This window comes from Excalfactoria chinensis, chromosome 6, assembly GCF_039878825.1.
Source record: "Excalfactoria chinensis isolate bCotChi1 chromosome 6, bCotChi1.hap2, whole genome shotgun sequence".
Classification (NCBI taxonomy): Eukaryota; Metazoa; Chordata; class Aves; order Galliformes; family Phasianidae; genus Excalfactoria; species Excalfactoria chinensis.
This window is the reverse complement of record NC_092830.1, coordinates 25,269,812-25,291,349: the sequence shown is the minus strand read 5'-3', so window position 1 is coordinate 25,291,349 and position 21,538 is coordinate 25,269,812. Positions and strand designations below refer to the sequence as shown.

Sequence of the window (21,538 nt, the reverse complement as noted above, 5' to 3'; positions counted from 1 at the left end):
TCTCTGTCTCAGCCAGGTGGCCCAGACAGCGGAAAGTTTCAGGGTGAGAGGATGCTCTCACATGGAAAGCATCTTTCCGCTGTCCGGCAGTGAGCAGGGGGGTTTGGCACAATGAGCCTCCGTCAGCACGCGCCTTGCCACGGGCTGTGCTTGGGGCTACCGTCCCGTGGCCTATCCACGTGCTGGGGCCAGCATGTGGGGACTGGTCCTGGCTGCACGGGTTGAGGCAGGGGATGGAAGCCCTATCTATGTCCTGCATCGGTGCATGGGGATGGGAATGGGATGCAGGCAGGAGGGGGTGGCAGCACCTGGTGACTTATTGGTTGGGATTCTCATTTATTTCCTTTAAAAGGGGAAAGAAACAAACCAGGGGCATGTTGTTCTCTGTGTCCCCACCCTGTCCCCATGAGCAAGGGCTACCAGGGACAAAGCTGCTCCATCCCTGCTCTGGGGATGCAGGGAGCTGCCAGGAACAGCCTGGGAAAGCCCAGCGTGGGCTGCACTGTGGCAGCTGGGGGCTGGCTGCCGGCCCGCTTTGCCGCAGAGCTGGCTGCCCTGCTGTGTGCATAGGGTCAGCCGGGTCAGAGACAAGGTGCCCCAGCCTGTGGGTAGGCCAGGAGCCAGGGCTGCCTGGCACCAGCCCCACAGGGCTGCATAGGAACTGGGCTGGGGGGGCAGTGGAGTATTCCATATCACCACACATCACCCTTGTCCCATTGCACAGCACCTTTATTGAGGACATAACTGGTGCATGGGTGGCAGTGCCTGGGGCCAGGCAGGCTGAGGTAGTTGTCCGGTGGGGGCACCAGAGCACTGGAGCTGGGGTCCCCCCGGCAGCATGGGGCTTGGCCCCTGCACCAGCCATGATACTCATCTCCATCCTCCACGGTAGCAGAAATAAATAGGGCAGGCATCAAGTCCCTGAGCTCAGGCAGGTGCTGCTGCAGCCAGGGCAGGGGCTGGGGTGCCCATGAGTGTAGGGTGAGACAGGGTCTTACACCAGGTTGTTGGCTAGGCGCTCACGCCTCTCCATCTCACTCACCACGTCAGCACCATAGGCATCACCTGAGGAGAGTGGAGGTGTTGGTGGAGTCAGGACGTGGCAACCTTTGTGCAGTCACCCCCCTTCGCCCCCACCCTCCTTACTTGTGTGACAGCCATGCATCCAGACGCGCTGCCCATCGTACTTGCACTGGCACCGCAGCACATTGTTGGAGAAATCTGACTCAGCCACTTCGTGCTTGGGGTTCACCACCACCTGGAGAGGGCAATGGGCACGGGGCTGGGGGCACTTTGCCTGCTGTACTGCACCTCTGTGGAGATGCCAGCAGTGCTAAAGGTGCCCAGCCCTCCTCTCCCAACATGGGGTCCCTCCATGCCTGTACCTGGAAGGTGTAGCTGCCTGGTGGCACATCGGTGATGTCGATCCATTGGCAGTCAATGTCGTGCCGGTAGGTGTCCCAGCAGCCCACACTCACCCCCTGCTCCCCAAAGTTGGCGCAGGCAAAGCGACGCTGCAGCCCTGGGGACATGGGGGGGACATAAGGGATGGCGGGGCTGGGGGTGCTCTGCCCCAGTGCTGGTGCCACCTACCCTCGGGGCAGTTGGTGTCCTCCAGGCAGAAGCTGGCCTTGTGCCCCTCGGCCACCTTGGAGCCATTGAGTGTCAGCAGGTCGTAGTGGGTGAAGACCTCAATGCTGTGGAAGTGCCTGTGGGGACAGGGGGTGAATGGGGCCAGGGCAGGACGGGCAGCACCTAGAGAAGAGCAGCTCCGTGCAAATTACAGCCTTGTATCCAAATAAAGCCCTAATGACAGTGCTGGCTCGGACGCTGCTAATTACTCCGGGCGGGACGGTTTCTGCCAAGGGTGGGAGCTGTGTAGGAGGGATACAGCCAAGGGGGACGGAGCTGCTTGGTGCCCAGCCTGGCTCCGGGACGTGGGAGACTCACCGGTGGCATTGGTGCCAGGTCCAGGCATGCCGTCCCATCCGGGGTCGGAAATCAGCTCTGCCCAGGTTGTGGATCTGGGAGGAGAAGCGGAGCAGGCGGCGGTAGCCGTAGGGCCACTGCATGGTGTCGGCAGAGCGGGACAGGCAGCGCTCCTCATGGGCGCAGTACAGCAGCCCCAGTGGACGATCCTCTAGGTAAGCTGTCTCCTGCACCAGCTGGGCATTCATCACCAGGTCCGGGGCATCTGGCACAAAGGAAACAGGGCCAGTGGCCTCAACACTGCCACCCCTTGCTCTGTGCAGAGCTGGGTCCCACCAGGAGGATGGGCATCCCCGGGTACTCACGGGTGGTACAAGTGACCCCTGCTGAGAAGCGTCCCCCGCCACTGGGGCAGTGCACGGGGCCGTGGCGCTGGCACTGCTGCAGGGCCAGCTCTGTGCCTGTGCAGTGCACCCCACTCATCAGCACCTGTGAGGCATCAGGGCTGCCTGCCCAATACCAGGTCTCCTGGCAGAGGGAGATAGAATGCTCAGGTCAGTCCTCATCTGACCCATCAGCTCCTAGTACCAATACCAGTACTGCCAGGGCTTAAACACATGTGCCCCAGGGCTGTCTTGTATGCCAACACATCCCAGCACACTAATGATGCTCACCTGTAGGGCATGGCTGGCAAAGCCCAACCCCAGCTGCCTGCAGACCACCATGGCTTCGTTGAGCCCCCACTGAGCTCCACACACTGTGCCCCACTGCAGCCTGCCCTGCACTGGTACCAGCACCTCCACAACACCCTCCTCAGGGCTGCGGCCCCCGGCCAGGCGCACCTGTGTGCAGAGAAGGGCTAGGACAGTGCTGCTGTGGGGCAGGAAGCGCTGTGCATCCTTCATCACACACAACCACTTTCAGTGTGTCCTGCACACCACACATCAGTGTGGCTTAAGTTGCTCTACTTGTTCCCATCCTCTTGGGCTGCTCCAAGCATGCATAGCAGGAAGGGAGCTAAGGACTCTGCATGGAGAGGATGTGCAACAGGGCTGTCTGTGGAGAGTCTGTGCAGTTGGGTTCTGCATGGAGGAGATGTGCAATGGAGCAGGGGCTCACCTGGCTCTTGAAGTCCATATGGGGCACGTGGCAGCGGACAGCCGCGTCGTCATCATGGCGGCACCCACTCTGCTCACCGTCCTGGAAGCGGCACTCACCCAGGGAGCGCTCATGGCCGATGCAGCGCACCTCACTCATGTGGATTGGCCCCAGGCCTGGAGCAGAGGGAGCACTCCTGCCTCTCTGCCCACTCTGGATCCCCTTGCACACACCCAGACTGGGGGACAGAAGCGGCTGGGGGAGGAGGTCCCTGCCCTTCATCCACCTCACCTTGACCCATCTGTGCTCCCAGCAGCGCCTGCTTGGCTGTGCCATAACCCAGCTGCCGACACACCACGCTGGCTGCTGCCAGGTCCCAGCGCCGGCCACACACGGTGCCCCACTGCCCATGGCGCAGCACCTCCACCCGGCCCTCACCAGCGTGGGCACCTGCTCGCAGGCGCACGGGAAGACCCTGGCATGAGGAGCAATCACACTCAGTGGGTGCTGCCTGGGCGCCTGCCTTGGGATTAGGGCACTGGGCCGTGCCACAGCTCACCTTTCCCAGGGAGGCTTTGCGGGGAGGTTTCTCGCCCCTGTTCTTGTTCTGCTGGAAGGCAGGGCCAGGCACACAGCTGACAACTGCGTGCATGCCGTGGGGACAGGCATGCTGTCTGGGGGCTGGGGGAGCCAGCTGTGTGGGGCAGTGTGACAGGTGGGGCTCTGTGCCCTGGCACTGCACACGGTGCACCCAAAAACTGCTCTTCTGGCTCAGGTTCCTCAGGCTGCCAGAGGAGAGCAGCAGGAAGAGGTGTGAGTTTTTTCTGGTGGAGGGCTCCCATACTGGTGCCCCCTGCCCAGAGCTGAGTCCTACCTGGAGCTGGGATCCTTCAGCTTCATGTTCCAGAGCTTCCTGCAAGGACAAGAGCCAGGAGGTTTGGGGGCTCAGCACTGCTGTGCCCCTATCCCTGCCTTCCCTAGCACCCCACTGCATGTTGGGGTTCTCAGTGACAATCTTGTGCAAAATCCGGCTGTGCTGCATGCCCAGGCGGGACGACAAGACGCCTGGCACCAGCAGGGGTTCATTATAGGCTGTATTTATAGCCCAGCACAAGTCTTGGCTTTCCTGTGCCTGCACCCATCCTGCAGTCCCTGACTGCTGCTGAACCCAAGCTGAAGTCCCAAAGAAGGGGACACAGGCATGGACACGTGCCCCGTGCCTCTAGCTACAACTGCATCCCTCCACTAGCAGGCTCTCTCCACCATCCCCCAAATCCCCATGGCACATCCATCCATCCCTTCCCCATGGCACATCCATCCAGCCCTACCTGTAGAAGCTGGTGTCGACACGCTTCTCACGGGGGAAGCCCAGTGTCCCACACACTACACGGCTGTTATTCTGGGTCCAGCCAGCATCACACACCTGCCTCCAGCGCCCATTGTGCTTCACCTCCACTGCTCCTTCCATCACCGGCATGCTCAGCTTAGCCCGTGCCAGGATGGGTTTGATCCGCACCTCCTCCAAGCTCAGCCCTGGCCCCTGCAGGATGGCCACAGTGGGTAATAAGCCCAACCTTGACCCCCAACCACCTCAATGGATGAACAGCCCCTACTCACCTCTCCCAGTGCAGCAGGGGCAGATATCAAGTTGGAGTCACCATGTAGACGCTGCCCGGAGCACACCACACCGGCATCCTCGCCATGATGGCAGTCACTTGTGCCCCAACCATTGTGGGCACAGTCAGCCAGGGAGACCTCATTGCCCCCACACTGCACATTGTCTAACCAGATGGGACCTGGGGGGATGGAGAACTAGGGGTCACTATGAAGCATCATCACCCTAGACCCAGTGGGTGCCCCCATGCCATCCCCTCCCACAGCACCCTGTGCAGGTTTCCCCCAGCAGCTGCTGTCCATCCAGCCCCCCGCCCACCTCAGCTGCTCCCTACCTTCCCCCTGGCCGTAAGTAGCACTGTGGGTCCAGGTGATGGCTGCAGTGTAGCCCAGCTGCCGGCAGGCGACGGTGGCCACGTGGAAGTCGAAGCCATCATCACACACGGTGCCCCAGCGGCCCTGGTACAGCACCTCCAGGCGGCCCTCCCCGGCCGGTCCCCGAGGCCCTGCCAGCCGCAGCTGCACCTCTTGCGGCTCCTGTGTGCTGGGAGCCGCCTGGCACAGCACCAGCACCAGTGGGAGCAGGATGGGTTTCAGACCGGCCAGCATCACCATTGCAGCTCTGAGGTGGGATGCCTGGGGACAGCCCGACACTGAGAACCCAGGGAACACAGTGCGGGGGCGAAACCCTCCCATAGCTCATAGCATGGTGATGATGAGGCAGCATCGTGCCTCCTTGCACAGCAGTAACATCCCTGTCCCTGCCCTGTACACAGCTGTCAGGGTCCCCTCCTTGGGCTCCTATGGGCTCAGCTCCATATCCACATGCTGTGCACAGCCCCTACCCCACATTCAGTGGGTGGCCAGCAGCTCTAAGAGCTGCCCTTATTGCTTCATGCCTATTCTCTTGGCTGTGGGTGGGGATCCCACAGAACCCCTTTGTCCTCAACCTGAAACCCATCACTTCTCCCCCCCTGCATGCAGCCGACATCTCCAACCCTCTCCCCCTGCATGCCTACTGGCAGCACTGGGAGATGCTTCACTTACCCCACCTCCACCCGAGATACCTCAGCCCCTGGCACTCACTCTGGCTGTCGGTGAGTGGACGCGGTGTTGACTCCAGCCGCCCTCCAGCAGCTCTCCTGCAGTTGAGCACCGCCTGCTGCTGCTTTTATGGTGAGGCAGCCCCGGGTGGGGGCCCACGGAGCCCAGCCCAGCCCTGGCCCCCCCTCCCCCCGCCACACGAGGCTCAGAGCCCAGCCCTGCACCCTGCCCAGCCTTGCTCTGAGGCAAAGCAGCTTACGGAGGGTCAGAGTGTGGGATGATGAGCCCGCTGCCCCCCACCCCGAGAATGAAGGCAGGACCTTAGGATGGGGCTGTTTCCCACTCAGAGTTCACAGCACCATGGGGCAGGTCCCCAGCCAGACAGAACATGGGGCTTATGAATACATCACCCCCAAAAGACCCCCTCCCATGCTGGGTGCTGCAATGGTGCCAGAACTTGGGGTGCAAAGAGAGCACCTGTGGGCTGTGGGGACCCCCATGGGCTGCCTCCCCTGATTGGATGTGCAGACAGGGGATGCCCCCCACCCCCAAGCTTGCCCTGAGAGCAGACGTGGGATGGGGCCAACAGCAGTCCCCGGAGCAACCCAGTGTGGGATGGGGATAAACAGGAAGCGCCGTGCCCTGGTGGTGGCCACCGGCCGGCCAGGAATGTGCCAGTGGCCACCGGGCTGTTTGTTTGGAGTGAAAGCAGCCGGTTCCTGCCGGGAGGAGCCAGGAACAACACAGCTGGGAATAGCCCGTGAGCTCATTGCCACGTCCTGACAGAGCCAGCAGCACCCCGGCACCCCACATCCCCACACATGACACCACCTCGTGATCTCTCCCGTGGCTGCGGCCATGCTCTGATGCTCGGTGTGAGCACGGCACACCGGGGTGTCCCCCCTCGTTGTCGCCCCCGGGTTGCAGCGGTCACCAACACCTGCAGCCCCGTGCAGCCAGTGACTGCGGCAGCTAAAAATAGGGCTCTGCAGCAGGGCAGCCCCGTGCGGGAAGCTGTGGGCAGCGGGGCGGGTGTGCGGGGCTATTCTCAGAGGAGTGCGGGACTATTCCTGGCCGGTCAATATTGATTCAGGCGGTTCAGGTGCAGCAGCGCAGCCCGGAAACGCCGTATTTAGGGCCCAGCGGGAGGAGAAACCTGGAGCTGAATCGGGAGCATTGTCCTCAGGAGGAAGAGGGCAGGGAGAGGATGTGAGCTCTGTCATTGCTGTGCATGGCTCTCAGCAGCAGCACGGGGCAGGATGCTGGGAGTACGACACACCCCAGCAAGGGGCTGGCTGTCCCCATTCACTGCTCAGTGACACGTCTGTGCCCTACATAAGCAGACACGGTGTGGGCAGCCCCGTGCTGCCCGTGCTGGGGGGGACATAGGATGTGCTCTGCACTCAGGCCAAGGGTATCACAGCCTAGAGCACACAAGGAGCTGCACAAAGGGCTGAAAAACCACAGAAAGAGTTATAAATGCAAAGTCTGTGGTGGGTTTATTTCTGTGCGTGTCACAGCACTGGGACAGTTGACACCTCTCGGGACACTGCACCAGCCTGCACTGCCCTGTTCACAGGGGATGCTACCTTGCATGCTTGGCTCGCGGCATGGATGGGAAGCCAGGGCCACTGGAAACAACTGCAGCCACACGCCTGTGCAGGTGAAGTCAGTTTCACTTCCACCAGCGCAGGCGCCTGAAATCCCTGAGGACCACCTGGGCTGCATTGCGTCCCGCTGCACCCATCACACCTCCTCCTGAAAAGCAGCAGGAATGGGGCTGCACCAGGAGTCTGTGCCTGTCTATGTAGCCCTATCCTCCTCCTGCAGCCCCATTCTCAGCCATGCTTACCGGGGTGGGCTCCACTCCCACACAGGTATAAGCCTGGGACCGGGGTCTGGTAGGTTGAGTAGGATGGTGCCGGCCGGGTGAAGTAGAGCTGGTCCAGAGACATCCCTCCATGAAAGATGTTCTGCAAAGAGAGCCCTTGTGTGTGCAGTGTCCCCTCCCCAGCTGGCACAGGAATGTTGCTCAGAGCCCAGCACACCAGCACCCACCCCACCGGGCAGCCCAAAGATCCTCTCCAGGTCAGGTGGTGTCAGGATGTCCCTGCCGATGACAGACGCCTTGAAGCCTGGGGCATAGGCTTCAATGCAGTCAAACACTACGGAGGAATGGAGGCATTGGTGACTCTTCCCATAAGCAAGGACTGGTGCACCAGGCCTTATCCTGCTCCATTCATGCTTTACACACCTGTGTCTGCATAAGCATTTCGAGCCTTCTCATCCCAGAGCTGCCCACCCGCCAGCTCATATGGGGTGTACTGGGTGAAGAGGGACACAACGTGGCAGCCTGGAGGAGCCAGCCCTGGGTCCAGTGCTGAAGGGATGCACAGCTCAATCATGGGCCTGGGGGAGTGAGACATGGCCACAAAACATCCCCCTGGCACCACCAGGGCAGTGGGCAGGGGGCGAGGTGAGCACCTCCTACCTGCTGGAGGGGTGTCCGTGGGCAGCCTCAGTGTAAGCCTGGTGCAGGAGGTGCGTGTTCTCACAGTTGAGGTGGATGGAGCAGCAGTGGTGGGGCAAAGGTTGGCTGCCGTGGGTGTTGGGGGCAGCAAGGAAGCTAGGCAGCCGGTCCACTGCCACTTGGATGGGGACAGTGGGGTGTGTAAGTGTTTCAAGCATGCCTGACCGAGGGTGGTGAGGGTGACTCCTTGTCCCTACCGTTGATTTTGGTGACGGGGGAGCGTGTGTCGAGCTGCTGGATCCGCCGCACAAAGTCCTCTGGCAGCTGCTCCTGGGATGGAGAGGGCACTGTGGTGATGGGGTGACCCAGCTGGGACCTGACCCTGTGCCAAGTGCTATGGTGGCCTCATACCTTGGGGGTGAGCTCCAGGAAGGTGAGCTGGGGGGAGGCGTTAGACAACACCACTTTACTCCTCACCTCCGTCCCGTCCTGCAGCACGATGCCCTGTGCCTGACCATCAGTTCCCAGCAGCACGCGGCACACAGCCTGGGCAGAAGAGAGGGTGAACCTCACCCAGTTCATCCCTACAGCCAGCAGCAAACATCCTACAGCACACACTAAGCCCAGAAACCCCGTACCTTCTCCGTAAAGATGTGGGCTCCATGGGTGGCTGCTGCGCGGGCGATGGACTGGGACAGGGCCCCCATGCCCCCAGACACGTAGCCCCAGGCACCACGCCGCCCCTCCAGCTCACCCATGACATGGTGCAGCAGCACATACCTGTAGGTCAGCCAAGGGGATGAGGTCTGTCCCCTGCATGTGTCCCCCATGGCAAGGATGCCCTTATGAGAGCTCCAGTGACCAGCACACAGAGTCACAAGGTCCAGGGAAGGGATGGGACCCTCACCCGCTACCTGGGGTGTGGGGGCTGCTCATGGCCCCAATCACTGCATCTGTTGCCAGTGTGGCCTTCAAGGGCTCTGACTCAAACCAGTGATCCAGGATCTGGTTCAGGAGACAAGGAGAGATTCAGGGGTGAGCTGTGGCTGGGACCCTGTGAGCACGCATGGAGGATGCCACTGCTGCTAGCACGCACCTTGGAGATTGGGGCTGTCAGTACCTCATAGAAGTGGGGCAGCTGCCGCCCCACTGCCAGCCCTGTCAGAAAAGGCAGCTCTGGGACCTGCATGGCTGCACCAGGAGGTGGCCACCAGTGCCCAGGGCTGGGCCAGCCACCATCACCATGGGGATTCCCCATGTCTCCACACACCTGTCTGCAGCAGGGGCCACAGGGCACGGAGCCTCTGCAGCAGGGAGCCCTGCCCTAGGGCAGCTGTATCTGCAGGGGGGGCATCCAGCAGCGGGTTGATGGCAGACACCAAGCACCCCATGAATGCCTCATACTTAGGGTAAGCCTGAATGGAGACAGAGGATGGCCAGACAAGGATATCCCACCATGAGCATCCCTACTGCTCTGATGGGCAGTGAGGCTGCTAGGTCAGGCGTTGCCCCCGTACCTGAGCATCCTTCTGGGAGAACTGGGCGATCTGCTGCTGGGTCTGGGCCATGTTGTGCCCCATCAGCAGGGAGCGGGGTGGGCTCCTGTCCTCCAGCAGTGGGGTGAAGGAGTAGGGGTCCCGTGGCAGCACCCTCAGGCCATGCCGCTGCAAGGCACGAGGTCAGGATGGAAACTGCAGGGATGGCTGGACAGCCCAGCCAGCATGCCAGGAAGGCAGCAGTACCTGCAGCTCCAGCTCTGCATAGATCTGTGGGCGCAGTAAACTGAGCAGGTAGGAAGCCCGGGAGAACTTAAAGCCTGGAGAACATGAAGTGGTGAACAACGCATGGGGTAGGCAGTGTGCAGGGGGATAAGGGGCACATGGAGTACCTGGCACAATCTCCTCAGTGACAGCTGCACCACCCAGCACGTGGCGTTTTTCCAGCACAGCCGTGCGCAGCCCTGCCTGCTGCAGGTAGGCAGCCTGCAGGGAGCACGTGTCACACTATGGGGACTACCTTGCCAGGGAAGTCCCTGCTTCCCAAACCTCTGTAGGACCCCCATTCCCAGTGCTTGCTGCAGACCCTCCTCCCAATGCCCCCCACTGGGGATGGAGGTGAGAGCTCTGCTATCGGTACTCACTGCCACCAGCCCGTTGTGTCCTGCAAGGAGAGAGGGGGATGAGCCAGGGCAGCCCTATGGCACCCTGCCATGCACAGCTGCAGAGCACCCAAATAGCTGGACATGAAGATACAGGCATCAGCAAACACCCTCTCCTTCCCTACATTCCTGGACCCCAACACACCACCCCAGCTCTGCTCAGACCCCCACGCCAGCAGCACACCAGGGAGCTGTAACACATGCCCATCCATGCACAGCTGGGGGCTGCCCCACCCGCACCAGCTCCTGGACTTTCGTTACCTGCCCCGATCACCACGGCATCATACTCTCGTTGCAGCTTTTCAGTGGTCCTGCTATGAGCCAGGCGCTGGCCCCACAGCCTGCGGGCAGCACAGCCTGCACCCAGGCTTGTACAGAGCCTGGCCGACATCTCCACGCTGTGCTTGTAGCTCCTGGACTTTGCTTTCATGGCAGTGCTTCTCATGGGATTTCCGGGCACGCGGTGGGGGCAGGGGGCCCAGGGCAGGGGACACCTTGGCAAGGGACTGGACACTGTGTCTCAGGGCTTGTGGGATGGCTGGGCAGGACACAGTGCCTGCAGCAGAACCTCAGCCAGCCTTTGCCTGGGGCACTCAGAGTGGCTGGGGAGCAGATGGGCACAGCCCCACGGTCAGATTCTGCCTGATGCTTGCAGCCCAGGGAGCACGCACAGATCCAGAGCAACCGTCTGGGCAGATGGCCACCAAGTGCTGCAGGGAAGGGGAGTGCAGCCCCTCCATAGCAGCTGGGAAAGGGACAGCCTGAGGCTGGGCTTGGCTTGGCCCCAGTGCTTTGCTCAGCTGGAAAAATTCCTGCCCAGCAGCACAGGGCAAAGGCCCTGCCATGGTCCAGCACCCCCCAAGCCACAGTGCTAAGCCTCAGCTGTGCGGGACAGCCGGAACCCCTGGAACAGAGGGAGCTCAGAGTGCTTGCACATGCACTGACAGCAGATGTGTCTGGAGGACACATGAACTGCCTCGGCTGCACCACGTGCTGGCGCTCAGCTCAGTACCAACGTGCTCAGGAGCTGCACATGGGCTGGGGGTACACAGGATGCACCCCAGCTCCCCAGGCTTGAGGACCTCAAACCCACAGCCCTGTGTTTAGGGGTGCAGATGGGGGGCATGAGGTGCAGTTTGCAGTGCAGACTGGCTATGATGTTTTGTTCTCTGGCCAAAGCCAGGCGGCGAGGCCAAGCCAACACCATAAATCCAGCTTTGGAAATGCACTTTTCAACAAGCCTGTGATTTGCCAAAAAGCTCTCAGCCCCACTCCCAGCCTTTCCCAGGAGGCTGCTGGGTGCTCGCCAAAAGGGAGAGGGGGAGAGGCAGGCAGTGCAGTGCAAGCCCTGACCGGGTTGCATGACAGCGAGGCTGCACGTGGCTGCCTCCAGGCACAGCCCAGCACACGCGCACCCCCTGAAGAAGCAGCACGAGGAACACCCACACCCGCTTTAATCCCGGTCCCAGCTCAGAGCAGGGGAATGCGGGAGGGCTCCCAGAGGCGCTGGGCCAAGTTGCAGGCCTGCTGGACCACCAGCTCAGACGGGATGATGCCCAGGTGCACAGTCAGCAGCTCGTAGCACTTCACCACGTCCGTCTGCTGGTTCTTGCTGTAGTAACGCAGCAGCTTCCTAGGAAGGAAAAGCAAGGATAACTCTGCAGGGTATAGCGCTGGCTGTGCCCCTTTGGAACCAAATTCCCCTAGGAGGCCTCTGGCAAGGACATCCATCCCTGCTGGCCCATGATCACAGCACCAGGCTGGGGACACAGGCTGTGCTGTCCAGATGGCACTGGTCCTCCACTGGTGCCACTCTGCTGCCTTTAGTGCCCCTATATGCACACCAATGCACATGGGATGCCCATTTCAGCATGTTCCCTGTCACCTCTGCCCAATAACAGGGCTGAGGACTGCTCACCTGTAGTAGTCCCCTGCCAGCATCCCAATAGGTGCAGAGTCATCAGAGAGAACAGGCACCTCCATCACCTCCAGCTTATAGCCCTGGGGATGGATGACAACATAGAGCAGTTATACCAGGAAGGGGAGGGACGAGGAGCCCCGTGGTGTGGGCAGAGGGGCTCACAGCCCACGTACCAGCTCATTCTCAAACCAGAGGAAGTAGGAGCAGCAGTAGTCACCATCCTGCAGCATGAGGGTCGTGTAGCCCTTCTGCAGGTACCGCCGGGCCAGTGCGATCAGGGACCACACCTAGGGGAAGGGGAGCACTCCACACCTGAACACAAACCTCTACCCACTGCCCCCTCCCATGGCCCCAGCACAGCCCTCAGCACCCAGACCTACAGCAGCCCCGTGCCTGCCCCAGGCACTGCAGGACCACTACCTTGTTCCTGATGAACTCAGCGAGTGGCCCCTTGCCCAGCTCTGAGCTGGACTTCTCTGTCACGCTGAGCGATGGTGCCATCATCTGCCCAGCCGTGCGGTCAACATAGATGAAGTGCACCAGGCCAGGAAAGTCCTCCAGGTATGTGGGGCCAGTTAAGGGTGTCCAATCACTTTGGTACCCTGTGGAAACCTCCCTCTCCTCTACCTCCCACCCCACCCTGGCCACAGGGACGGATATGACACCATGGTGATGTTGCGCCTGCTCTTCACCAGCAGGAAGTCTCTCCAGTCCAGAAGCTTCTCCCTGCAGGCAGAGGTGCAGTTAGCAGCAATGAGGATCCCAGCTGCAGGCAGTCCCCACACCCCTCAGCCTCACCTCATCAGCTTCTGGGCTCGGTCCCGCAGGCCCTGGGACAGGCTATGGCTGGTGGGGGTGAGGAAGAGCTGGCGATATACAGAGCAGAGCTGTCGCTTCACAGTGCCCAGTGCATGCAGCAGCCTAAGTGGGAGGTAGGGGAGGGATCCTGCTTTGGGGGTCTGCATTCAGGCAGAGCAAGGATCCCATACTGGCCACCCCATACTCACTCCAAGTTGCTCCCAGTCTCGCTCCGGGAGAATATCTTGTTCTTGAATTCCACCCAGGCGTTCTGTAACTAGAGATGGGGCTCAGCATCCAGCTACAGGGATTGTGGGATGAGGTCCATGCATTCCCACACTCACCTGCACATCCTGCCCACTCAGCTTCTTCACAAACTTATCCATGCGCTGCCGCAGCTCAGCCAGGAAGGGGTGGGCACGGGACGCTCCCACCTCCTGCCCCTCTTCCAGCTTCTTCTCCAGCACCAGGAACCCATCCAGCAGTTGGTGCAAGGTGACAGCCACGTGGCTCGTGGGGCCCTGTCATGGAGCAGGGACACAGGTCAGGCAGGAGTTAGCCCAGCCTTGTTCTCCTTGCCTTAAAGCTTACCTTACCTTAGTCAGGAGAACGAGGGAGATGCCAGGCCACAGCGGGAGACAGTGCATGGTGTGTGGTAGCAAGAGGCAGCTGCCGTCCCGCAGGTTGGCCTCCAGGAAGATCCTCCTGGGGTTCGAAGCTTCTGGGAGCAGAGGGCTCAATGTCTGGAGCAGGTCCTCTGCCATCTGGGCAGAGAGGAGAGATGCTCAGCCCCTGCATCAACCGAGGGACGCGGTGATGGAACCAATGTCCTGAAAGCTGCAAGTACCCCGCAAGAGCAGTAGACAGAAAGGAGGCTGCTTGCAAACACCTTCTGCAGAGACCAGCAAATGCTTGCAGAGCAGTGCAGGGAAGAAAGCAGCCCGGAAAACCTGAGGCAGCAGAGGGAGACAGCAGACTGCTTTGAGAGAACCTCAACCTTCTGCCACAGACACTGAAGGGGATGCTGCAAGCAGTACCCCAGAGTTGTCACAGTCATGCACAACACAGGGGATGTGCCACATGCCTCCACAGGCTGGGACACTCATAGACATGGAACAGCAAGGGAAAAGTAGTGAGGATCAGAGACAACAAAGTGCATCAGGACAGGCTGGGAAGGCACAGATACAGGTGGAATCATGTCGCCCGTGCTCACCTGGACATCTGCAGCATCTGCATCCCCATCACCCACCAGCTCAAGGCTCTCTGACCAGCTCTCACTGCCTGCAGGAATGCAGCAGCTCTGCTCTACCTGCTGGTCCCCCATGCAGCCCCAAACCTCCTGTGGAGCAGGGCAGCCCAGGGCACTGCCAGACCTGGCACTCACCTGTGCTCTGCTTGCCTGGTGAGGGCTCAGGTGTGTAGTAGACTTCAGGTGCAGAGAGATCATCAGCGTCCTGCTAGCAGGGAGGGCTGGTTCAGCTGTGCTATGGCTGCAGGGCAGCACCACCAGCATCCCATGCTGCAGCTCCCTAAGGCTGCCACCCACTCTCACCTGATCATCTGACTCTTTCTCTGTAGCTCTGTGGGAGCTAGGGTTGCTCACAGGGATGCTCTCGCTTCTCTTGGGTCCTTGCGGCAACAACTTCCCTGCTGCAGGCTTTTGAGAGGAAAGACAGAAAATCAAAGTCCGACCCACAAGATATTACCCTCCAGGGGCACCAAAACCCACTTCCCCCACACCTGTGGGCCGAGCTCCTCCTCAGCGCTCTGGCTGGGATACAGGTCCTGCACCAGGAGGATGAGGGTGAGCAGGTCAGTAGGGCGGACAGAGCTGGCATTGCGGCTGTGGGACGGAGAACAGAGGGGTCAAGCAGAAGGGCCAGCAGCTGTCCTGGGAGGGTGTTGGAACCAGGGCCAGGCGCACCTGGAGTAGAAGGCCAGCAGCTTGGTGTGCACCAGGAGGAAGGCATGTCCCACCTCATCCCCACCACGCTCGGGGCTGGCGTTGATATGCTGCACCACCTGCCTCTCCAGGAACTCAATGCACTGCTCACACAGCTGAGGGTGGATCAGCCGCTCCACCGCCTGCGGTGTGGGTTGGGATGAGGCTGCTGAGCCAGGCAGACCCAACCGCACAGTGCAGGGCAGGGCTGGGCTGCTTCCTGAATCACAACCTGGGGGCTGCTCAAAGATCCCCACCAGGAGCCCTTCTCCAGGATGCAGCATCACCCGCTGCCAGCCTGGACGAGCCCTGGGATGTGCTCAGCAGGTCCCAAGGAACGTTACCTCCACGGCAAAGCTCTGGTCCTCCTCCCGCAGGTGGATGTACGTTTCCAGCAGCCCCCTCAACAGGCTCCAGATGCGCTCCCGCCGCTCTGAATCTGCTGGCCGCAGCCTGCAATGGCCATGGAATGTGAGCCATGTATGAGATGTCCCAGATGGATGGGCAACCCAGACCCCCACAGCGCAGAGAAAGGAGATGGGAGTCTCGCTGAAAGGGGACACCGACTATGGGACATGCTCCCACCCTCCCACCTTGGCAGCTCCCCCAGCACCCCTGTACCCCAGCCCGTGCCGGTTGGTGCTCCCTGCTCACTCCTTGCGGATGAGGTGGGCGTCGAGCGTGACGAGGCCGCAGTGAGCCTCCACCAGGCGCCGCAGCACGAAGAGCGTCCTGCGCAGGTCGTCCTCACTCTCCGTCCCGTCGCCGTTCACCGCGATGTACAAGCAATCCCCGAACTGCAACCGGCAGCGGGGTCAGGACACAGGCTCGGCCGACCCCCCGGCTCTCCCCACCCGGCCCTACCATGTGCAGGACGTGGAGGTGCCGCCCGCCTTCAGCCCTGAAGCAGGTGTAGGTGTCCGACAGCTTCTCCAGCAGCGCGGTGCAGGAGATGATGAGGGGCGCGAACAGCGTGTTGAGGCTGTCTTCCACCGCCGGGCCCTGGGGCACGCACCGGGTCAGCATCCCACGGACCCTGTAAGCCGCCCCGCACCCCGCCCCGTCCCGTCTCACCCCACCTGCGCGGCGGTGGCGGCGGACGGCCGCAGCCGGCGGAGGAAGGCGGCATCGGCCCAGTAGAAGAGCAGCTCGGCCGCGGTGCTGGCAATCAGCACGCACCGCATAGCCCGGACGGGACCCCGCGGCTCCGCCCGCCCCGCGCCGCTTCCTGCTCCGCCGCGCGTGACCGCCGCGCCCACGCGCGCAGCGCCTCCGGTGGCCCGGCGCGGCCCTGCAGCGCGCACCCGGCAGTGGGGTGCCCCGCTCCGGTCGCGCTTCGATTCCTCTCTCGGCCCCAGCTCCGGTGCCGCCCCGCGGCGAACAGAAGAGGTGGACGCGGTGGGCAGCGCAGCTTTATTACCCCTCACGCTCCGTCGCGGTGCGTCCCGGCTGCTCCAGCCCGCACCCCCCCGCTCCCGCAGCCTGAGCCGCCGCCTCGCACGGCGCGGAGCTCCCCGTCGTCGCGGGCCTCATTAACTTAATTACCAACATTTACAGCCGTGGCCCCGCCCGCGCGGCTCCCCCCGTCCCACGGCGTCCGGGCCGCGCTCGCAGCGGCAGCAGAGGGAGCTGCTTCCATGCGCGCCGCGAGCTCCCCGCACGCGGGGCGGGCTCGGCCCCGACCCTCCCGGTGTAGCCCCGCAGCTTGGCCGTCAGTGCGCGGGGCGGAGCGGGCACGGGTGGGGGGAGAAGGTGCCGGGCCGGAAGGCGTCCGGGCAGCGGGGAGGAGGTGCGATGCGGTGCCCGCGCCGTGCTGCCGAGGAGCAGCGCGTCCCGGGGAGCGAGCGGTGGGTCCGTCGCGGGCCGCGGGCTATCGGTAGCGGCAGGCCAACGCGTTCACGTTCTTCACCACGTAGAAGCTCATGGTCAGCGGGGGGATGACCAGCGTGCGGCCTGCCCGCAGCGGCCGGGGCTTTAGCTCGGGGAGGGTCCCGTCGTCCACCATGGCCAGAGGCTGCCCGTTGAGCTGCACCGACCTGCGGGAGCAGAACAGGGTCAGGGGCGCGGCGCCAAGGACGGCGTGGTCCCCAGCGGGAACCCCGCGCTTACTTGGAGTGCAGCCCGTCTTTGCCATAGGGCTGCAGCAGGTACTGGTGGACGATCTTATCCCGCAGCGTCCCCGCCAGCTTGATTTTCTTCCGGGAGCGATGCAGGTTGATGATGTACAAGGTGATGGAGCCCCGCACATAGTTGTGGCTGCAAAGGGGAAAGCGGGGGCTGAGGGGGTGTGTTGGCATCTGCCCCGAGAACATCACGCCGGGAAAAGGGCCTGGGGTGTGTGTGCAGTCATCCGGGTTGGGCATCACCCTCCGCAGGGAGATGTCACTTCCCCATCGTGACAGCTTCCCAGCTTCCCTTACCCTCCTTGGCCAGGAGTGGCACTGCACGAGGGCATCCCTGCAGCTGGGGGCAACCCCCCCCCCCAGGACCTTGCAAGGAGGAGGCTGAGAACTGAGGAAGCTCAGTACGTGAGTGGCGTCTGCCCCCCACCACCCCGGGCAACCAACTGACAGCTCCAGACACTGATCCTCTGTCCCTGCTTAATCAGACAGCCCCAAACAAAGGCTATAAAGCACTTTGCACCTGTCAGTTACTGGACAAGGTTTCCTACCGAGCTGGAGGCATGTTGAAAGCATCTGGACTGTGTAAAGAAACAGCCTCTCCTCCTCCACAATAGCAACTTGTGTCTGCAGAGGAGGTGGCTGCCTCCCCCCCGCCCCCCACTGCTTGCTGGGGCTCTTTGAAAGACCTTATCAGTGAAACAATGAGCAGGCTGGGCTCCTGGGCAGGTAACCCGACCGACCGGGGGCCCCTCATGAAATCCACCCCCTTGATCTTTGCTGCCGGGGCTGTCCGGCCGCTGTCCCTGTTCCCAGGCGGGTGCTGCCCCATGGCCCCCAGCCTCCCTCACTGTGCATGGCTCACTTGTGGGAGCTGGTGCAGTGGGCGTAAATGCGGAGCTTGTCACGGATCACCCTGCCCGGCCGGGGCTTCCTCTGCAGACCGGCCACGTGGATGGCCAGCACCTTGGGTCCGATGAGCCGCTTGTACAGCAGGGACAGCCAGTAGTCCTGCAGGGCAGAGAGGACAGTCAGCAGCACCAGTCCAGGAGAGTCTGGGCTGCCTGGGTGAGAATATTCTATGCCAGATGTCTGCTTTGGGGTGAGCTTTTATTTTTTGGCATGGATCAAGCCAAAATGGTATAGCTGTTTCCAGGAAAGAGATTAAGGAAGGAGTACGTTGCTTTGCACACTAAGAAACATCAATATCCTCTAAAGGAGCTCAGGCCGTGCAGCTTGGTGGAGAACAGCATGGATGCTGTCTCACATCCCGTGGACCCACACACGGCCACGCTGCAGAGCCACGCACAGCCCACATGGGACAATGACACCATCCACCCCATTGCTGTGCAAGGCTGGAGCCCCTCGACCTATCCTATGCTCCCCACTCTGCTGATGGAACACTAGCTCTGGAGTTTGCCTGGGGTGCTCCACTCCCCAGGAGTATTTCTTCTAAAGCCACCTGTGGAGCTAAGTACCCAAGACCATAGCACAGGGAAGCCGAGTACTCGAGAAATAGGAAATGCTCAGCCCCTGCACACATGCGTTAATGATGCAGCCTTTTAATTACATCACCACATACTATTTTTTCCCACAGGGCATGGCCTCGCTTAGCACACAGGATGGGCCCCAGGCCCTGGGGAGGGAAGCGAGGCTGTGCACTGCCGGCGGCCACCGTCTGCAGGGCCCCCCGCTCATCCGCTGCAGAAGCTGGGAGGTGTGCGGTAAATGAAGCAGGGTTGTGGGAAGGGCATGTTCAGAGGGCCTCTCAGCAGGACCGGGCTCTGTCCCTCTGTCTGCAGTAGCTACTAGCCAAGAGGAATACCCATCTCGTTGGTGCCAGCAGTGCCACTCGGCCTGCCACAGGGACATCCAAGCCTGCTTCCCACTGGCTGGGTCAGCTTTGCCAGAGGGCTGGAGGAAAACCTCCTCCTGCCCTCCTCTTGCTGCTTCTGGCCAAGCCTGAAGATGGCCTGTTAGACAGTTCTTCCTGGCAGCACTGTGGGGTTTCTTGCTTTCTCTGAGCATTTCCACCAGCAAGATGCTGGCTTTGCTGGCAAGTTATGGGAGTGATAGATGCTACAGGACTCAAAGGGAGTCCTCAGGGAATTAGAGGCCACCCTTCAAGTTCCGTGTGCTGTTGGTGCTCCCCTAAAAGCTATGGCTTAGCAGAGCTCTCTGTGCTGTTGCTGCCAACCACCTTAGCAGAGATGCTTAGGGCAGTGTGGGGACCAACGTGTCCCTTCAGCATCTGCAGGAGGAGTGGAAGCACAGTGATTTTACCCTGCTTGGCAGGCAGGGTGAGCTCTGAAGCCTTTCAAGAAGGATGTGGAAGCACCAAAGAGAGTTCAAAGCTGGGCCAGAAAAATGACCCAGGGGCTGGAAAAGGAGCCTTTTGCTGCAGCCTGGAGGAACTCAAGCCATTCAGCTTGCTGCAGGGAAGCACTGAAGACAGCTGCAGCTTTTCGCGTCATCGCAAGCCTGCTTGCAGCAGCGGCCAAAATCATGTTCCTTGCAATAAATTACCAGGAGCCAGTGACACCGAGTATTTGGATGATGAATTGCACACGCACCCAGCATGACGAAAACAAAACCTCTGGGTGCGGGCACTTCCCAGGTTGCTGCAGGGCTGTGAGCCCCAACTAAAATCTCATCGGGGCTGCTGGGCACCTGCAGCTACAACTTGCTTTGTCTCCTGGTCGCTGACATGGGAAGATGGGTCTTCACAACCATGTCTGAAAGCAACAGGATGGCTTTTTTCCTAGCTGTGTCTGTCACATTTTCCACGTGTTCTCATGACCACTGCAGCAAAAAGCCACAGCCCAGAGCAGTGCACAGCTCAATCCAGCTCAGTCACAGCAGGATCAGGGCCTTGGAGCTGCCGAGGGCTCCTGTGGTGAGCCATTATACAGTCATAAGGCTAGAGGAGGAATAGCAGAAAGGAATCTGGTCTGCTATTAGTCCTTGGGGAACCGAGGGAGCTTTCTTGCTTTAATTACTTTGCAGACCCATTAAGGCTGCTGCTATACAGCCTTTGGTGGGGCTGCAGGCACCTGAGCAGAGCAGAGCAGGAGGTCCCTACCCGGGACGGTGGATTTACAGGCAGGAAGAGCCATGGTCCCATGTGAACTGATCTGTGGAGCTCAGCCCAACCACGTCTTCTGCGTGCCACAGGGCCAGCAGAGGCAGAGAGCTGGGAAAGCCCAGAGGGTCCCGCTTTATCTCCTCACACGTTTTAATTCATCGCAGGAGCTTTTTGAAGCTTAAGCTTTCGGAAAGGCAGCTGATTAGTCAGCCCTTCAGACAGCCCCGCTAACCACATCTCCTGCTGCCAGAGCTGCTACAAAGGGCTCGGGAGCATCTCCCCTACTCCCTCCTACAGGCAGCAAAGCTTCTTTACAGCCTTTCTGAGCCTGTCCAATTGCACACACAAGAAGAGGTTGCTGTAGCCAGGAAACCTGAGCTCCAGATTTTCTCTCTAAGCAGCAGGTAGATGGGGACTCAAGGTGCATCCACAGTGCCCAGCCTGGCAGACCCTGGAACTCTCCCATGCCATCCCTAAGGCATGCTCAGGTTTCAGCAGCCTGCTCCATTCCTGCACTGCAACCTGCATTTTGATAGCCTGAGCAACCGTTGCTGAAATAAGGGACCCGTTTTCCCATGTCTCCCAGGACAGAGGAGTTTTTATTTGTCTGCTGAGCCCTGTGGCTTGTTTTTGGCAAAAGCCTCTTCCAGTGACTTGGTTCTGCAGGCCTGGTGGGATGGAGAACCTCCACTTCCCATGGAACCTGTTCCAGCAGTTAAACATCCGCACTGTTAACAATCCTCATTTTCAGCTTGAATTTGTCTGGTGTCAGCTTCCAACCAGTGGTTCTTGCTCTTTCTTTTTCCACTAGATTAAAGGATCTTCAGCATCCAAGGCTCAGTCCCTGCGGAGGTCTGTGCATCCTGTTCAAGACGCGGCTGGTCGTTCCTCCAGCAGGGCTGGGCTGATGCAGTTCTTAACATCACCCGTGACCTTGTTGTGCTTCTTGGACAGTTCAAGGCTTTCTGACCCAAATCCCACACAAAGCTCTGGCAGCAGCAGCCCTCTGGGCAGCACAGATCTTGCATGGTGCAGCACCAGCACCAAGCCCTGCCTAGAGGTGGTTCTTGCACCCAGCAGTACTCTGCAGCTGCTGACGTCTCTGCCTGGGATTGCATTACTTTTGCTGTGCTGCTTCTCTTCCTTCCTGCTGTAACGGCTGAGCACATCGTCTCACCCCACTCTTTCACAGCTGTGGCTGCAATGCCTGCACTGTGTGCTTATGGGGACTTGTTTCAGCCTGGCTGCTGGCTGGCCCTGCGGGCAGAATATCTTCTCATGGTTAGGAAAAGGAAACAAAGTCATGTTTTTCAATGGCTGTCCGGTGAGTCCCAAAGTATGGTACGTGGCACGGCCAGG

At 60.8% G+C, this 21,538-nt stretch overlaps 4 protein-coding genes across 16 annotated transcripts in view; all 4 read right to left on the bottom strand.

Moving 5' to 3' along the window:
- Positions 1 to 535: 535 nt before the first annotated feature.
- On the bottom strand, positions 536 to 5,769 carry LOXL4 (lysyl oxidase like 4). Its single transcript, XM_072339924.1, has 15 exons — positions 5,728 to 5,769; positions 4,977 to 5,277; positions 4,645 to 4,823; positions 4,356 to 4,567; positions 3,902 to 3,940; positions 3,587 to 3,812; positions 3,319 to 3,502; positions 3,049 to 3,203; positions 2,604 to 2,771; positions 2,295 to 2,457; positions 1,951 to 2,194; positions 1,594 to 1,709; positions 1,386 to 1,522; positions 1,147 to 1,258; positions 536 to 1,065 (listed from the first exon to the last, which is right to left on the bottom strand). The coding sequence occupies exons 2-15, from the start codon at positions 5,254 to 5,256 to the stop codon at positions 995 to 997; spliced, it is 2,286 nt and encodes a 761-aa protein (XP_072196025.1). The 5' UTR covers positions 5,257 to 5,277; positions 5,728 to 5,769; the 3' UTR covers positions 536 to 994.
- A 1,486-nt stretch (positions 5,770 to 7,255) lies between these two features.
- On the bottom strand, positions 7,256 to 10,860 carry PYROXD2 (pyridine nucleotide-disulphide oxidoreductase domain 2). Its single transcript, XM_072340402.1, has 16 exons — positions 10,575 to 10,860; positions 10,296 to 10,315; positions 10,044 to 10,137; positions 9,898 to 9,971; positions 9,673 to 9,819; positions 9,426 to 9,570; positions 9,252 to 9,313; positions 9,063 to 9,160; positions 8,794 to 8,935; positions 8,567 to 8,701; positions 8,413 to 8,485; positions 8,177 to 8,333; positions 7,940 to 8,094; positions 7,744 to 7,850; positions 7,538 to 7,658; positions 7,256 to 7,443 (listed from the first exon to the last, which is right to left on the bottom strand). Exons 1-16 carry the CDS (start codon positions 10,756 to 10,758, stop codon positions 7,361 to 7,363), a joined length of 1,797 nt encoding a protein of 598 aa, XP_072196503.1. The 5' UTR covers positions 10,759 to 10,860; the 3' UTR covers positions 7,256 to 7,360.
- A 664-nt stretch (positions 10,861 to 11,524) lies between these two features.
- Positions 11,525 to 16,227, bottom strand: HPS1 (HPS1 biogenesis of lysosomal organelles complex 3 subunit 1). Of its 2 annotated transcripts, none has more exons than XM_072339986.1 (18): positions 16,054 to 16,227; positions 15,839 to 15,976; positions 15,629 to 15,771; positions 15,319 to 15,427; positions 14,957 to 15,117; positions 14,773 to 14,875; positions 14,585 to 14,689; positions 14,417 to 14,486; positions 14,246 to 14,313; positions 13,629 to 13,796; positions 13,377 to 13,553; positions 13,242 to 13,309; positions 13,033 to 13,155; positions 12,895 to 12,960; positions 12,655 to 12,799; positions 12,408 to 12,521; positions 12,232 to 12,314; positions 11,525 to 11,946 (listed from the first exon to the last, which is right to left on the bottom strand). In XM_072339986.1, exons 1-18 carry the CDS (start codon positions 16,156 to 16,158, stop codon positions 11,784 to 11,786), a joined length of 2,109 nt encoding a protein of 702 aa, XP_072196087.1. In that variant the 5' UTR covers positions 16,159 to 16,227; the 3' UTR covers positions 11,525 to 11,783. The 2 variants fall into 2 exon arrangements, with proteins under 2 accessions (XP_072196087.1, XP_072196086.1); XM_072339985.1 differs by having other exon boundaries at positions 11,654 to 11,946; positions 12,655 to 12,800; positions 12,896 to 12,960; positions 14,417 to 14,489.
- Positions 16,228 to 16,382: 155 nt separating this feature from the next.
- The window catches only part of HPSE2 (heparanase 2 (inactive)), an 85,538-nt gene continuing 80,382 nt past the window's right edge, over positions 16,383 to 21,538 (bottom strand). For all 12 annotated transcript variants that reach the window (XM_072339980.1, XM_072339982.1, XM_072339973.1 and 9 more), the window contains 3 exons: positions 17,960 to 18,105; positions 17,084 to 17,230; positions 16,383 to 17,010 (listed from right to left, as the gene is read on the bottom strand). In XM_072339980.1, coding sequence (XP_072196081.1) covers positions 16,845 to 17,010; positions 17,084 to 17,230; positions 17,960 to 18,105 — 459 coding nt within the window. In that variant the 3' untranslated portion in view covers positions 16,383 to 16,844. The remainder of the gene's footprint in view (positions 17,011 to 17,083; positions 17,231 to 17,959; positions 18,106 to 21,538) is intronic.